General features: G+C 33.6%; 2 protein-coding genes across 2 annotated transcripts; both read right to left on the bottom strand.

The window, feature by feature from the left end:
* Nucleotides 1–4835: 4835 nt before the first annotated feature.
* Nucleotides 4836–6569, bottom strand: LOC114194376 (U-box domain-containing protein 20). The gene has a single exon (XM_028084553.2). The coding sequence runs from the start codon at nt 6388–6390 to the stop codon at nt 5083–5085; it is 1308 nt and encodes a 435-aa protein (XP_027940354.2). The 5' UTR covers nt 6391–6569; the 3' UTR covers nt 4836–5082.
* Nucleotides 6570–12362: 5793 nt separating this feature from the next.
* Nucleotides 12363–16381, bottom strand: TMK1 (transmembrane kinase 1). The gene is made up of 2 exons (XM_028083981.2): nt 13914–16381; nt 12363–13182 (listed from the first exon to the last, which is right to left on the bottom strand). Exons 1-2 carry the CDS (start codon nt 16225–16227, stop codon nt 12650–12652), a joined length of 2847 nt encoding a protein of 948 aa, XP_027939782.2. The 5' UTR covers nt 16228–16381; the 3' UTR covers nt 12363–12649.
* Nucleotides 16382–17054: the final 673 nt, after the last annotated feature.

Below are 17054 nucleotides of genomic sequence, written 5' to 3'. Positions count from 1 at the left end.
GAACATGAATAATACATTATCTTTTCAAATTAGGTATAAAGACGAGTATGTACATTTTTATCTCATCATCATTCTCATTTTCATTTGTGTGTTGTCATATCCATCCTCATTTTAAATTACTACAATACTTTTAATTTATTAAGTAATTTAAAAAACTTATATTACTTTTCGTTTGTTCTTAATTTTGTGACTTATTTCCATGACACACTTTTCATTATTTACTTTTCTTTATTTGATATTTATCTAATTATTATTTGATATTTATGTAATTATAATTTATTTTTGTTATATTTGATATTAAAAAAAAATGTACACTACAAAAAAAAATATCTCATTAACAATCAATCTTAGTAATCAAAGGTTGTTAGGCACTATAATAACAAATTTACATACCAATTTACAAAATAAAAAATTATTGGCTAGTAAAATAGTCACTATTATGAATAAAAAATTATAGTTGATAGCAAAAAGTCTTGGAAAGTTAAAGTTTAGTGACCAATTTTCTCTGGTTGCTATATTTTAGAAATCAATTATAATTTTTTATTCATAATAATGTCTATTTTAGTAACTAATAATTTTTTTTATTTTGTAAATTGATATCTAAATTGATTACCATAGTAACTAACAACTTTTAGTTATTAAAATTAAATTTTAATGAGACACTTTCTTATAATGATATTTTCTTTTAAGATTAAATATTTGATAATATTTTTTTACAAAATTTTTATTTTTGCTAAAATATATTTAGTTAATATTTTGTTCTAATTTTATTCTTTTTTGAGCCGTTCTATTAGGGATAGGATGTAATAAAAAATTTATACCCATACCAGCCCGCCTGCCCTTTATCTTTTTTAATGAATATTTTCATATTTGACATTGATATTTTGATATCATTCTTTTTTTTTACTATCATTTAATACTATCTCTCACTACTATTTACTTTATCTTTCTTCTAAAAATGTAAAAGTTAACTTTTATTAATATTATTTTAGCCTTATACAAATTAAATGGTGTCAAACAATATTTTTCCTTACATATTTACGGAATGAAAGTGCAAAAGAATAATATTGGGTAAGAAATTCTCTCTTTTTGTAATGTTTGTAATGAAAAAAGACATTTAGGTCCGATAGTGGACGGCCCAGAGAAAAAGCATTCTTCTTTACAATTATTTTCCTATATTCAGCTTGACCATTTCTTCCTACACCCATTATTTTTGTTCATGCACTCCCATAGATGTAATATACCGATTTTACCTTTGATAAATTTATAATAAAATATGAAAAAGTCAGCTCCTCTCCTTCTTTACTACACCATTTTCACTGTGGGGTGTGGTGTCTAGGGTTGGGATGGGGTCTTTTAAGCACTTGCCATTCAAAATGTTAAATTGACCATTCCAAAATATGGGTATTCGAATATATTCTGAATTACATAATTTAGAACATAAACGTGTATATCAAATTGTATAATCTGAATTATATTTTCAAATTTTAAAATATATTTTGGATCAAACAATTCGAAATATACTTCTAAATCTACAAAATGTATTATAGATTGTAAAATCTAAATATCAATCACGTATTTTGAATTATACAATCTAAAATATATTTCCAAATTCCAAATACATCTCGAAATACAGAATGGTAAAAGTCTAATCCTGAATGTAAAATTCGTATTAAATTTTGTTAACTCTGTGTGAGGAGCATACGCAACTCTCATATTCGTCGTGTATGGGCTTCATTTTCTCTTACAACCATTGCGGGTGTGGGATTTGCGTGTTCCGTTCTGTTGTGTTGTTTGTTCGCAATGTAAATATAAGTAAACTGTGAGTCACCATTCTTTTTCAGTGGAAACAAGCATCAATGGGCGTGCAGGAAGAAATATCCATTCAGCCTAATCAATCAGGCCCAGTACATTCAAAGCGAAGAAAATTCAATTGGGGTTTGACTTCTTGCACCCCACAAAACTTAATAATTTTCCCCCGTTACTCAGGTTCCACGGACAAGAATAAATTACAAAAGGGCACGATCATATATTGGCAAGATTCAACTATCGAACAACAATGATCAATTTCAGATTCAAACCGTAATCCCCATGACACCCAGAATAACATTTCAGCACCAATAAATCAAATAGAGAAGAGATTTCCAGCAATTACCCATTTGACAATTTCAACCAACAATTCAAATTTAACAAGTAGAATTTCACCCTCGAAAATGAAAGTAACTCACAGAACTCTTACTTCCTTCTCATCTTTAATCTATGGTTCATATTAGTGTTCTTTCTTGGCCATTAGGTCCACCATTTTGGGTGAATCATAACAAAAATCCGAAACCGAGCACGATGTCATAGAGGCGTACAGAAAAAATATGTAAAACAGTTTTTCTATCTTCTAAAATAGTTGAAATTCGATACTCATTCTTGCAAAACAAAATTACTTAATTTTGGTCCTTCAAAATTTAAATTATGTTACCTTTAACCTAAAAGTCTAAAGTTGTTGGTGAATTGTTTGCGTGATTAACGCATGCTAGTGCATCACTATCATGTGTAGGATTGATCGTCAATAAAATTTGGTTGGATCTAAGCCTCAAATATTTGAATCGATCAAAGTCGAACACTAATATTTGTGGACTGTGTGTGACAATGAGCTTTCTTTCTGATATTTGGTTTTTGGGCCAAACAAATATCTGATACATAAAAGTGGGTTTGAGATTGGTTTTAATATGTGAATATTATATATCCCTGAATTTTTTTTCTTGTAGTTGGATCGTGAATATACTTTTATAGTGTTCTTATACGTAGGACTAAGAATATACAAATAATTGTTATGTGCGGTGAGTTGCTCTTGTCAATGCTTATTCTTCTTTTTCAAGAATCTCTTTCTTGTTATCCGGTGTCTAACTGATAGGCTATTTGTCAAAGGCATTTTGACGTTTAAGTCAGTATATTCGGTATAAACAGATTTCAATACATGTAGTAGATTTCACAATAATAAACGTCTTATTTACACATCATATTTATAGGTCTTTTAATGAGTCTTTTTACCTTAATAACAACATAACAATGACCTATTAACCTTTTAATCTTGTTTATCATGATTATCCCATACTTAATTACTAGATTTATCTTTCTTCACAATTGATCGGTCTTAGAAACTAAAATTATCTGGCATGAGGCTACCAAGACCGATCGGTGTAATTCTTTCATTTCATGTGACATATACACTAGTCCTCTCAGCTAGAGTATTCTTCTTGGAAGACTAGGACTTTTACTTCATGGTGATTATCATAGGCTGCACAGGATCAACAATTCGGTTGTTATATTTTGTTGAACTATAACTATTTATTTTTTTCCCCAAAAGTAGTCATAAATATTTCCGAGACAATGACATCGGCACTCAACATTTTCAATAGTTGTGGAGAGTCATGGAAAGTGTAAAACTTTGCCATGGCTATAGAATTCTAGTCGATTTCTTTAAAGTTTTTCTCATGAGCATAGGTTCTACTTAGTTGGTATCTTCTGGTTCTTCCTCGTGCTTTTAACTCTCATTTCATGTAATATGTATACAAAGATTTTTCTTTCTTGGTAATTAATAAAGGAGATTATAAAACTTGGCCTCTAATGAGTTTTTAAGATATTCATGGACAATATATCAATGGTTGAAAATTTAAGTGTGAATCAAAATTTGAAAATAGATAAAAATGTGAAAGTTAATAATATATATAAAAACTCATAAATTTATTATTTGGATTAAATGTTAATCTTTTGTGTGAGTATGTGCAAAAGTACTTCATGTACGCAAAGTCTAAGATGGGATAATAAGCTTCATCATCGAGTTCTATTAACTAGATGGTGCATCTTTTCATAATTGTTTGATGATATTTTAAGAGCTAATTAGAAGTTTCCTCTACCATGCAATCCATAATTACATGCATGCACCTTTTTATATAGGGATGTTTCTACATACGAAGTTGGTAGATATATTATTAGAGAAAATTTCATTAACAACCAATTTTAATGATTAAAAGTTATTAGTTATTATAGTAATCAATTCAGATATCAATATATAAAATAAAAAATTATTAATTACTAAAATAATTAATATTTATGAATTAAAAATTATAATTGATTGTCAAATTAATTACTATTATAAATTAAAAATTATAATTGATCACTGAATTTTTTACTAATTAATTAAAAATTAATTCTTTTAGTAATAAAAATTTTGGTAACTAAATCTTAAAAATTAATTTAAAAATCAATTATAATTTTTTTTTTATAACAGTGACTATCTTGATAACTAATAATTTTTTAATTTATAAATTCGTATCTAAATATATGTTATTATAACGATTAAAAACTTTTTTAACTAAAAATGGTTCATAACAAGAGACATTTTTATATTATAGTGATACCACTTCTGGAAAATAATATAATTGAAAACTATCGAATAATGGCTTAACCTAATAAAATATGGGTAAATAATAACAGTGTAAAGTTATACGAAGATAAGGACACCTTGATGCAGTTTTTTAAACCAGTATGTTTTTTTTTTTCCTTTGAAAATTAAATGTTGATTTTTCTGATATATGGATACGATTTCGAGCGCCACGATCCCAACCAAGTTCTTAATATTTCCATGCAGGAAGACAGATACCTCCGTGTAGCTTAAAATTTGAATATATATTCTCTTAATAGCAGCTTCTTCGTAAACCTGCTTCCATTTGGATTGAATAGCCTATGGATCAAATATCCCAGGTTAATCAATATATTATAATTTCATAGACGATGCTTAAGAAATCCTTGATCAAGTATCAACGTTTGTCAGGTTGCATATATAAACCGAAACATGTTCTTTTATTGTACCTCTGAATCTGTGAATTATTACAAGAAGCTTTCAGCATCTCCGTATGTGTAAAATCTAAAACTTGCCTAAAAAATGAATTTCAAAACTTGAATTGAGTGTTAGAGATACAATTTGTATCTTCCGTATGAGAGTGTGTGTGTGTGTGTTTGTACAAGAGTATAATATCCTGTTTCTACAATAAGGCCTATACAAAAGGGAATTGGAAAGTGGTGGTTGAATCAGAAGGGTTTCTTCAAGTGTTTGAAATCCAAGGAGGAGTCCACACACTCAGCTTTGCTCCTGCAACCATTCAACCATTTTAACAACTCCGTAGCTTTCTCTTTGGTGCCCTCAGCACAACCCACTTGCAACAAAACAAGGAGTTTATGAAACACCCCCATTTGAAGAGCCTCCACCAGCATCCCTTCTTCTGTCTTGTCACAAACCTTCCAAAGAACCGAAACACCAAAGCTCGAACTCAACTCAGACACCCTCAAAAGCTTCTTAATCACCACAGGCAAAGTCAAAGCATTGCTTTTAGCCATGTGCAACCCTTGTTTACAATCACAAACACAATCCAACACCCCCAAAGCCTTCTCACACACCCCTTTCTCCGCATCAACAAGAACCTCCAACAACACCGAAACCAAACCCAACTCCACCAATCTCTCGCAGGTTCTTCCTCTATAACTCACTGATGAATTAACCAACTTAAAAATCGTTGACAAACATGCCTTCAAGGAACTACTCCCAACGGGCTCCTTAACCATGTTAACCAGAGCTTCGAAAACCCCTTCACACTTCACCAACGCCTCAACACGCATTTCCTTCAGCAACAAAGCAGCGTTCTGCCTTGTCGCCAATTGTTTACCATTCATGAACCAAACCATGCAAGAAATAGAACTCACTGACCCCAACACGGTTCTACCATCTTCGGAAAGAGGACGCATCCACGTCAACGCCGCCAGAATCTCATCCAACACAACCACGTTCTTCTCGACCAACCCACGTGAGAATATGTTGAACGCATTAGCCAGTGCTAGAGCAGCACCGTTGACCACTATGCACCTCTTGTTCCTCTCACTCTCCTTCCCCCACGCCTTAATCTTCCTCACCAACTCCACACACCTGTTCTCGTCCCCGTTCTGCGCCGCCGACAGGATCCTCGTACACGTGTCAGCAACCTCGTACGGAGTCACCGGGATCCGAGGAGTGGGGATCCGTTCGATCCCGTAGGAGCGGTGCTCCACGCACCAATCCTGAATCATCCTCCGAATGGAGTGGTTCGGGATCATCTCGAAGCTGTTCAACTCCGTCTTCGTAACCGGGCACGTGCGGTTCCCAGACTCGATCCACTTCTCGATGCTGTCTCTGTCGTAGGTTATCCCGGTGGACACCGTGACGGGGTCTTTCATCATGTCCAGGGTTACCGGGCAGCGGAAGTGGGTGGGGATCGCAATCTCTATCTCCAAATCGCTACCGGAACTCAACTCTTTCCCCTTCCGAGCACGCCGGAACACTCTCCCTCTGGTCCACGACAACACCATTTTTCTTCAACGGTAAAAATTTACGATTTTTTTGTATGTATGTTTATTGGGCAGATCTAATTAGAAGGGTTGCGTTGTATATGTGTGAATGTGATGGGGAAAAGAAAGGTGTGAGGTTTGGGTATATATAGTGACGGGTCAAAGCTAGCGTGGTGAGACCGTGAGAGATGAATAGTTCAGCAAGAATGCGTCAAATAAAGGAAAGAAAAAAAAAAAAAAAAAAAAGGGGGTGATTTTTATTTGTTTATTCTGTGCGCGTGTGAGTTAGGACTTATAGGGATTATAATTTGAACGTTGAACGTTGAAAGTTTGAACACACTCTCACTCGGGGCTCGAAGATGTTGAAACATGTTATTTAGTTAATTGATTAAACTGAGGAAATAAAGTAGTAGAGGAGTAGTTGGTTGAGGTTGAAGATGAAGTTTGAACGGCGTGGGAAGGAGTTGACTGGGACTGAGTCAGCAAGGTCGGTGTGCTGACTTGCATTCCTTTCATTTTTCGCATTTGCAATTGCAGTTGCATGCACTTTTTTAAACGTTGTTCTTTTTGGCTTTTTGTGGTTGTAACTTTGCGTTTTTGCTTTGATAATTTGTGGCGATGGCGTAGGGTGAGTCTACGAGTGCCTGCGTGTGCGTGTTTGATTGAAAGTTGTCCCCGCCGCTTACGGAAACATGGGTCGGTGTTTGCCACTTTTACCAAATTCTTTTCATTCAACTCAAACCAGGTGGGTACTGCCACTTACTACTGTTCTTCCCATGCCAATGTAACGCGGAAGAACATGCTTCCTTTTGTTTCTTTATTACACGTGTTGTGTGCTTATTGGTTATGCGATTTGATATTTTGTTCTGTAAAACGTGTGAGAAGGATGATAAAAACTACTCTATGAAATAACCAAGATTATAAACGTTATTAATAACGCGTACAATCAATTGTCTACATTGAAAGTGAAATCAATTTTTATAATTATAATCGATTCGAATAAATCTGTCAAAAAGTAAGGTTAAGATTATTAGTTTTATTTAAATACAAATAAAAATTATATATATATATATATGAAAAAAAAAGTAAAACGAAAACTATAAAAATTTAATCATTAACTATAAAAAATATTATAATATTTTAATTCTTGCCACCAACCTACCCAATTCATTGAATAAACAATTTAATAAAAAATATAAATTAAAAAAAAAACTTTCTCAAGCATGTTTTAATTACACAAGTTTAATATGATAGGTCTTCGCAATGGAACGATTCAACAATACTGACATATGAACTTAATTGACATAAATAATTGAAATTATTTCTGACTTAAAATTTTAAAATAATATTTAATTTTGCAATCTTTACTTAATTAAAAACTTAAAACTCACTTAATTCTGAACTATGTAAATAAAGATAAAAGAAGAGAAATTTATTAATTTATTTATCTTGAAAAAAGGTATGGGTTAGTGGTCTAAGTTCTCTTATATATTTGACGTAAAAAAAGATAATAAAAGATATAGATTTAGAAACGATGTAACCGGTCTTATTTTTATTAATTAACCTATGACGTTGTCCTATGGATAACCAATATTGTTGTTCCTCTTTCTTCTCTGGCGATACTATCCATGTAATTGGTTATAAAGTTGTTTTAAAGCATTATTCATATACAAAATACATACGTAATATACGATGAGAGTGGATGATATATATAGTGTAAAATAGTATGTTGACGTAGATTGTTTGATAAAAATAAAGTGGAGTTGGCATATATGTGGGTCTGGTTGGGGGCACATGCTAGATATGATAGATAATACATATATGATATATATGGTTGCTGCCTCAACTACGTACAGAGAAGGGTATAGTTGGATTCAACTTTGACTTCCACCAAACTCCCTTTGTCCCATGTAAGACAACATTGTCTCAATTCTTAAAACCTACAAAAATTACATTCACACTCCTACCATATTTTCATCTAGATTTGGTTAGTCGAATTGTATCCACTCTTATTTTTATGTGTCAGTTTGATACCTATTTTTAAAAAGATGTCAATTAAATTCTAACTTTTGAAAAGATGCTTCAATTAAGTTATTTTTAACAAAAAATTATTAACACATTAATGGTATTGATATTTAAAATGACTTATAAATTAAGTAATGATATTTATATTAAAATTTAGTGATAAAAGTCATAAATTAAGTTAACGACTTTAACAACTTTTGTCTGAAAGAGATATGATTAAGACATTTTTTCAAAAGTTAAAACTTGATTGCAACAGTTAGTTTTATAAACGGTACCAAGCTGACACATCTAACCGAGAGTGTATCATCCGACTAATTAAACCTTTCGTCTTTCTACCTTATTCTTACAATTTTCTCTCAAACTGAACAGTTTAAGTTTAAGATTAATTGCTATATTCAAATGAATAACTTGTGTTATATATTGTTTGAGTACGATGGATCTTTCGAGAAGATTAACATAATATCAATAAAGATACCTTTTCTTCCAAATAATTTCTCAAGCTTCTAATTTACCAAATCAAAACCTTACAATTAATTTTTCAATTATTTTCAGATGAAAACTTATCAAGCGAACACAAAATCAACTGCTCACTTGTAACTTGGCTCAAAATTTATATTACCTTAATATTTCTTATACTTTAAAGAAATTAGAGCTTAAAAAATTGAGGGGAAAAAAATCAAGTAAACTATTGATAATTTCCATAAATAAAATCTGAGTTTAAATTTAGTTAATTCCAAAATAAAATATATATGAATTAATGTATAGACCAGTTGTCTTTCTTCTTCTAAGGAAAATTATTTTTCTCTTTTAATTTTTCTGAAAATTTATGGAATTGGATAAACTCGAATTAGTGAACTCTATTCTTAACAACCACTACTACAAATTCTAATATTATATGAGAATTTTCTTGCAAATTTGTTAAAAAGATTTGCAAGAAAAGGTTTTTTCTTGCTATTTTTTCTAACAATTTTAATCGGCAAGTAATTCCTTCGTGAGTAATTATTTCCTACAAAATTATAAAATTCGTAAGTATTTTCTACAAAATTTGTTGCGAAAAGTGTTTTATACAAAATATTTTTCAAAAACATTGGCAGCAATTTCCTGCAAATTTTTTTTTCGTAAAAAAATTTATAAGTATTTCTTAAAAAAAAATCAAAACAAAATTGATAGAAAATATGAATATTTTTTGTAGTGAACAAGATTAAATTTTAAATTAAATATAAAGAAATGGTCTGTGAATTAAGATATAATAATTTATTGGCGTAAATATCATACGAAATAATGAGAAATGCTTATTCTCATACGAAATCGAGAAAACACATACAAATAATTTTAGTTGTCACCGGATGCTGCCGTGATTTGTTCGATGTCAATTTGTTCGTTCAAATATTCTGCATATATTTTTATGTCGTTTTCAACTTCTGTTCATTACAGCCTTTAAATTTGATATTAAGTAATTAAAAACAATCATTTCTATTAAAGATATGCATAAAAACAAAATAAATACTTTTAATTTCTTTATAAGTAGTTTTTAATAAAATAAAATAATTTATTTTATATGAAATAATCATCCCATCCTAAATAATATTTAGTATCTTAATGAAAATCCTGCAATAAATAAAATCAAATTTACAGTATATATAAGCGAGGATAATTATCACCTTATAAACCTATTTTTTAAGAACTTTCTAATATATTATAAGAGTTTATTACAAAAAAAAAAATATCAATTAGAAATAAAATTAATTTACATAAGTTTGTCCGTCTTGTGACCATGAATTTTCCATTATGCATACTAAATAGGTTAAATCTTTCATTCCTTTGTTTTATTTATTTATTCGTTGGATTTAAATGTCATGAAATAAGTCTCAAAATATATCCAATATATCCATGAGTATGCATACACTACCAAAAAATCAGTGAGAATTGTGGAATACTGAGGACAGTTGTAGTTGAACCTCTAAATAAAACCAAAACTTCATCTCTTTCGTCTTTCTACAGCTATGCATAATATTTGTTTTCATAACATGGTGCTTTCGATACTGCTGGAATATGTGCTGTCATTTTGACACTTTCTTCTCTTCCGTATTTCAAACTCAGAGGATTATCATCAACTTTTATACTAAAATTCATTCAACACTCACTCAAATATATATATATATATATATATATATGTGTGTGTGTGTGTATGTATATCATCTTCTAAAAAGATCACATGCACATGCTAATGGTTTCAAGCTATCACTATCGCAGAAATTAAATCACTAATACAAAATACTGTCAACCTTCTGCATTTTGCATTTTCTTTTAATCTGATCACTTTTGTTGAAAAATTTTAGAATATATTATTTAAGTTTTCGTATTTTCAAATATTATTTTATTTTATGAATATGAAATTGTAGTTTGATTTTTTTTAATATTTTTTCAGTTATATATATGCATTATTTTTCTTATACAAAAACAGATTACATTAAAAAAATTAATGTCTTAAAAATACCTTTTAGCAAACTCATTCGTTTAAAAATTAATATAATCATAATTAATTATAAGAATAGTTAAGAGACAATAACTTTTTTACTGTAAACTGCAATTAAAACTGGTGATTGTTTACTAATATGATTTATCTAAATGATGAGAAAATTAATTATTCTTTTAGTAAAGTTTTAGATTCATATATCACGAGTGCAAGAGGTGAGTATCAAAAAAAGTTATATCCCTTCATAATCCAACACTGAGTTTGACTCCTCAAATTAATTGAGATTGAATGATTGAGGGTAAAAAAGAAAAAAGGGAAAATCGTCATTATTTATTGGACACTAGTCATAATGGTAATAAAGCTGAAAACCCAAAAGTTAAAACAAAACAAAAACATATAACTTTGGTACGGTATAAATCCAGAATAGTTAAACAGTTAAACTGTTGTTTCAATCAGTAATATTAAATCCTCTGCAGATCTCTACATATACAAAGTACTATCATCATTCAGTTTTTTCAGTTGGTGTATCTTTGTTGGTCATCTGGTTTGATGACACTGTATCTCTTATTAGTTGCAATAATTGGAAGGGTTTGGTGTATTTGTTTTCAAAGAAATAAATAGAAGGAATGAAAATAAAAACAAAAGATTGAGAAAGAAATATACAAGTAGAAATAAAATTAAATATTTAACTACTTAATGAAGTATAAGTATGATAGAATATAGTTTTTTTTTTTTAAAAGGTATATACTTTAATTGATTGGATAGAAACTAAAAAAGGAAATAGAACGATAAATAAAAGTATGTAAGAAAATTACATGGCACGTAGAAAATTATGAAGAGTATTAATTTTCTTCAACATAAAATATAATATAACTCATTGGAATTTTAGAGTATAAAAGTTAAATGATACGAACTTCCTTACATATTGTTTGAAAAATCACACAATTTCCTTAAATAGTGTCAACTAATTAACCCATCTCTATAAAGTTATAATATTCATAGAAAATTGTTAACTTAAAAGGCCAAAAGGGCCATTCATTTAGGTTCTGCTTTCCTTATTTCCAATGTTGAAGCTTAACATATAAGAAACAATAAAGTGGGTTGTGGAAGCCAGTTGGAAAGTTTGACAGCACAGCTTTTATCTTTTGGCTTAACTTGCACTCGCCTTTTGCCACACTGTCACCTTTCACAACCAGGCCAAACAGCAACATGCAGCAAATAATATTTGATTCTCTCTTTTTAACTACTTCCTCACCTGTCTATTTTGTCCATTTCACAAATTCATGCTCATCCAAAACTGCTTCATAAACGCCAGATTCCCTCCAACACTGATATGACAGCAACCATATGCCATGTATAGCCACTGAGTTTTGAAATCGCCTCTCATAAAATGAAACAAACTCAAGTTGTGCATTTTCAAAACGCTGCCATTTGTTCTCTTCATCCTCATGTGTCAATTTATCTACATGCACTCAATATATATACTACTAAATTGGTTCAAAAAGTGTAAGTTAATCAACAAGTTCAACAGTAATATCTGATTTACACATCTCAGAAGGGGAAAAACATGAAAATGTGTGAGATGATGAAAAGTACATTATCGGCTCAGAATCTCTTCCAAGTTTGTCAGCAGAAGTTCTTAAAAAGGGCTAAGATGGTGTAAAATTAATCATGGAGGAGAAGTACACCATGAAAAAAGATAAACAAGTTCACAAAGAAAAGCAAGAACTGGAGAGAATAAACAAACACACTAAAACAAATATTTACAACCGAGCATGATCACCTACCATCTGCTGATGTGAAAGAATCTGCAAATCCATATGGGCGAGTAGGTATACTTGTCTGTGTGTTATCCAAGCTTGGTAGAAGCGAAGATGAAGAAGAGGACTCCATTTGACTTCTACCTTCATAAGCCTGCCACTTCTTGAGTGCTTGTGGCAAGGACATGTCAAGGTCAATGCCATATATATCTTCTGAATTCTGATCAGAGGGTTTCCATAGTTCAACGAGAGAAGAAAGCACGTTAACAGTATGACCCATGTCAGGCCTTTGATATGGCTCCCTGGCACAGCAGTGGCCAGCTAACTCTGCTACGGTGTGAATACTGGCCAGAGTTTCCTCGTTGAGATCGATGGTGGAATCAATGGCCTTGCGGAATGAATCCTTGTTTATGGACATTCTGCGGAACCATGTTACAAGGTGCATGCTATCCTCGGGTTGTGTCTCATCAAGTGCTTTTCTTCCTGTTATCAGCTCCATCAATATTACCCCAAAGCTGAACACGTCAACTTTAGTTGTCACACGCCCGGTCACTGCGATCAGATAGCCATTTGCATGGCGGTGTTAGAGAAGCATGGCTAAACATCAATGAACATAGACAAAGATTACACACAAGAAATCTCAACTTTTATACCACCAAGAAGGCATAGCAAACATCCAACTGATCCAAATAAACCATATCTTCTAAAGACAAGATAAATCCAAGGGGAAATTTACATTTTAAATGCACATTTAAAAACTAATGCCTTAGAAGGAAAATAGTCATGTCCATTTTTATGCATTGAACATGAACAACATGGATGTAGAGGCTTCATTCTTGCTCAAGACTCAAGAATCTTGAGTAGAGAGTATTTACTTCAGTGAATTGTTGTAATGATTGAATGGTGTTACTTCAACTAACTTCCTAGTAAGTTGGTAGAAAATAACTCTTCCTTCTATCTCTTCATCAGTAAATTAACCAAATATTGGGATAGAGTTGGTTAGACAGTGGAGACAAGAAGAATGTCATATTAGCTTCCTAAGAAGCAATGAAATGACACCAGTAGTCTTAAAGCATCATGGATCCTATCAGGAAATAAATATGCTAATTAATCAAACTAGTTTTACTATTCCCAGGAATACCATAACAGGATACTTGGTCATTGACTTGATATATATTTATTGCCTACACTATTCCTACTGTTTATTTGAGGAAACTAACTACATACGGCATTGCTCACAAAGACATGGTGTGGTGAAGGGAAGTTATAAAATTAAGAGATACCTGCATACTCGGGTGCCAAATATCCAAAAGTTCCTGCAATTCTTGTTTCTATAGATGCTTTTCCTTCCGGAGCAAGACGCACAAGACCAAAATCTGCAACCTTTGCCCTCATATCATCTCCAAGGAGAATGTTTGAAGGTTTCAAGTCCCTGTGAATGAAGCTTTGATGGGCCAAGCCATGGAGGTACTCGACACCCCTTGCCACATCTAAGGCAATTGTCAATCTTCTATTCCACTCCAGTGGTTCCAATCCTTCCTCTGGCCAGTTGAAAAGATGCCTACTCAATGTTCCTTGATGCATGTACTCGTACACAAGCAGCTTCTCATTCCCGTCCAAACAGTAACCTAGAAGAGCCACAAGATGCCGGTGGCGAACCTTTGTCAAAACAGCAATTTCAGACTTGAATTCTGCTGCACCCTTCCCTGTTATTGCCCCACACTCCATTCTTTTCACTGCAATTCTTGTACCATCATGGAGTTCACCTCTGTAAACCGTTCCAAAACCTCCTTGTCCCAATATGTTCTTCTCACTGAAGTTGTCCGTGACATTCCTCAGAACTTGTATGGAAATGACCATGTTTCCGGCTTCAACCATTTGGATATCTCCTGTCTCACTGCCAGGTATGGTTCGCGTTTCACTAGCACCACCAACACTGACACTTGAACCTGCAACTGTTATCTTCACACTCTCATTATCCGACCCAGAATGCCTAGGATGAACAACTAGAGCATTTGGGCTCTGGACCCTGCTCAACTTCTTTTGCTTCATCCTAAACAGGCAGAAAACCAGGAAACCAATCATAGAAACCACAAAAAGCGCCCCAATCACCGAAAACACGATCACTCCCACATGGGAAGACTTTTTGCCACCATTTCCAGAACCCCCACCGTTTTCTCCCTTTGAATTGGGAGCCGTTGGAGACACTGAACCCGGAGGGGACTGGCTACTCTTATCCTTCCCTATATCAACATTACCATTAGTACTCACAACTACATTACTCCTAAAACTCGGCACCTTCCCATAAAGCTGATTGTTCGCAACATTCAATTGACTAAGCCGAGGCAAAGTAGTAAGCTCTACTGGAATTGAACCAGTGAGATTGTTATCCGCAAGTACTATTCTTTGCAAAGATTTAATCTTTGAAAAGTCCGGGGATATCTCACCACTAAGTTGCATCTTCTGAAAATTAACAACAGTTATATTCGCATCTCCACAAGAAATCCCAATCCAATCAGCACAAGGATCATTCCCCTTCCAACTCTCGGCAAACCTTTGAGGATACCCCATAAGGCCAACAACAGAAAGAAGAACCTGCACCCTGGAATCACAATCACCAGGTCCTGACAAACAAAAACTGTTGGAATCCTTATCGTTATCCACCTCAACTCCATTGCCAAACACCGGCATAGGACCCTGAAACAAGTTATTAGTCAAGTTCACAACTTCAAGAGTCTTGAGACCCACCAACGAAGGCGGAACAGGACCAGTAAACCTGTTATCCCTCAAACCCAAAACCTTCAAACTCTTCAACCCGGACAAATCAGGCAAGGGACCCGTAAAAGCATTGGAATGCAACCAAACCTCGGTCAAGAAAGTCATGTTCTGCAAAACAGCAACACTGCCACCGAGCCTGTTAACGCTCTTCTGCCCATTCAACCACAAAGACTGAATCTGAGAGCCAGAAAAGCTCAAAGGCAACGACCCCTCGAGGTTATTGATGGCCAGGTGCAAAACGGTCAAACCAGGAAACACGTCGGAGCTGAAGAAATCCGGCAAAGTGCCTCTGACATTGGCAGAGTTGGCAGAGAAGTTCTGAAGCTCAGAAGCGTTTCGGAGAGTCAGAGGGATCTCCCAGGGCTCAAAGGGGTTGTTGTCGATCTCCACCGCCTGGAGCTGCGACATGCCGGAGAAGAAGTCGGCGGGGACGGCGGAGAAACGGTTATTGCTGGCAATAAACACACGGAGGTTGGTCAAGCCGTTAAGCGAGGGAATGGGACCCGAGATGTTGTTGTATTGCAGCTCCAACTGTTCCAACCGGGTCAAGTTCTGAAGAGTTGCAGGGAGAGTGCCCTGGAGATTGAGGCGCCCGATTTGGATCCGGGTAACCCGTTTATCCTCAGAGCACCTGACGTGGTCCCACATGCATGGGTCCGGGCCGGTCCACCCCGGCGGGTTGAGGCTGTTCTTGAGAGCCAGCATTACTGAAACATCGTCCTGGGAGTTCACGAAAAGGGTCATCATGGTTAAGAAAATGAAGAAAGGTAGAAGATTTGGAAAGTAGGTGGTGGTGGTGGTGGCGGTACTGTTCACCATGCTGTTGTGGTTCTGGTTTGAGAGCGGTTTGGGAGAAGGTAATGTGATGTGATGTGAGGGAAAGCATAGAAATTAGAAAAGAAAGTGTTTTGTTTGTTGAGTTTGGGTTTGGGAGTTGAAATGAGAAGAGAACGGAGAAGAAGGAGGAACGCACATGGCAGTGGGGCCCAGGTATCTGGCTGTCGTGACCATTGCTGAGTGAGTGAGTGAGAGACTCACCAAGTGAAGCTCTCATGCATGGCCCATCATCATCTACGTTTTATTAGTTTACTAATACAAATCTTAATATTAATGATTAGAGTTTTTATTACAAACATTTTTTTTGTTTAAAATAATGAAGTACCAATTTTTTTATACATAAAAAAAAAGGAAAAGTTCGGCTCTACGGTAAGGCAATCACATGCAAATATGGGCTAATGTTCTTAATGGTTGGCAAGAGCAAAACCAGGTCCAGCTGTTCTCCCAGGTTTTCAGACATGTCTGTTCTCCCAAACTCATTTCCTTTTATTCAAAAAAAAAAAAAAGATCTTTTTTTTCTCATTTATCGTTTAATTATTTATTTCTATTTTATTTCGTGTATTAAATATGTGAAGTTCGTTGTTTTGAGCTTCATCATGTTAAATGAAAACAAAAGAGGTATAGCATAATTATAACAGGTAAGCGAGAGAAAGATATAGGTTGTTCATAACCCCACAAACAAAAAAGTGATGGGAATGAAAGAAATAAAATAAGGGTGGAAGCAATAGATGATGAAGTTTTCAGTTTATCATTGTTGTGTTGTGCTCTCAGTGTCTTAGCTGGAGGGTATATATATTAATAACCCTTGC

Source organism: Vigna unguiculata, chromosome 8 (assembly GCF_037176805.1).
Source record: "Vigna unguiculata cultivar grain cowpea cultivar isolate G323 ecotype 2 chromosome 8, ASM3717680v1, whole genome shotgun sequence".
NCBI classification, from domain to species: Eukaryota; Viridiplantae; Streptophyta; class Magnoliopsida; order Fabales; family Fabaceae; genus Vigna; species Vigna unguiculata.
The sequence above is the reverse complement of the archived record's forward strand: the minus strand, read 5'-3'. Positions and strand labels throughout refer to the sequence as shown.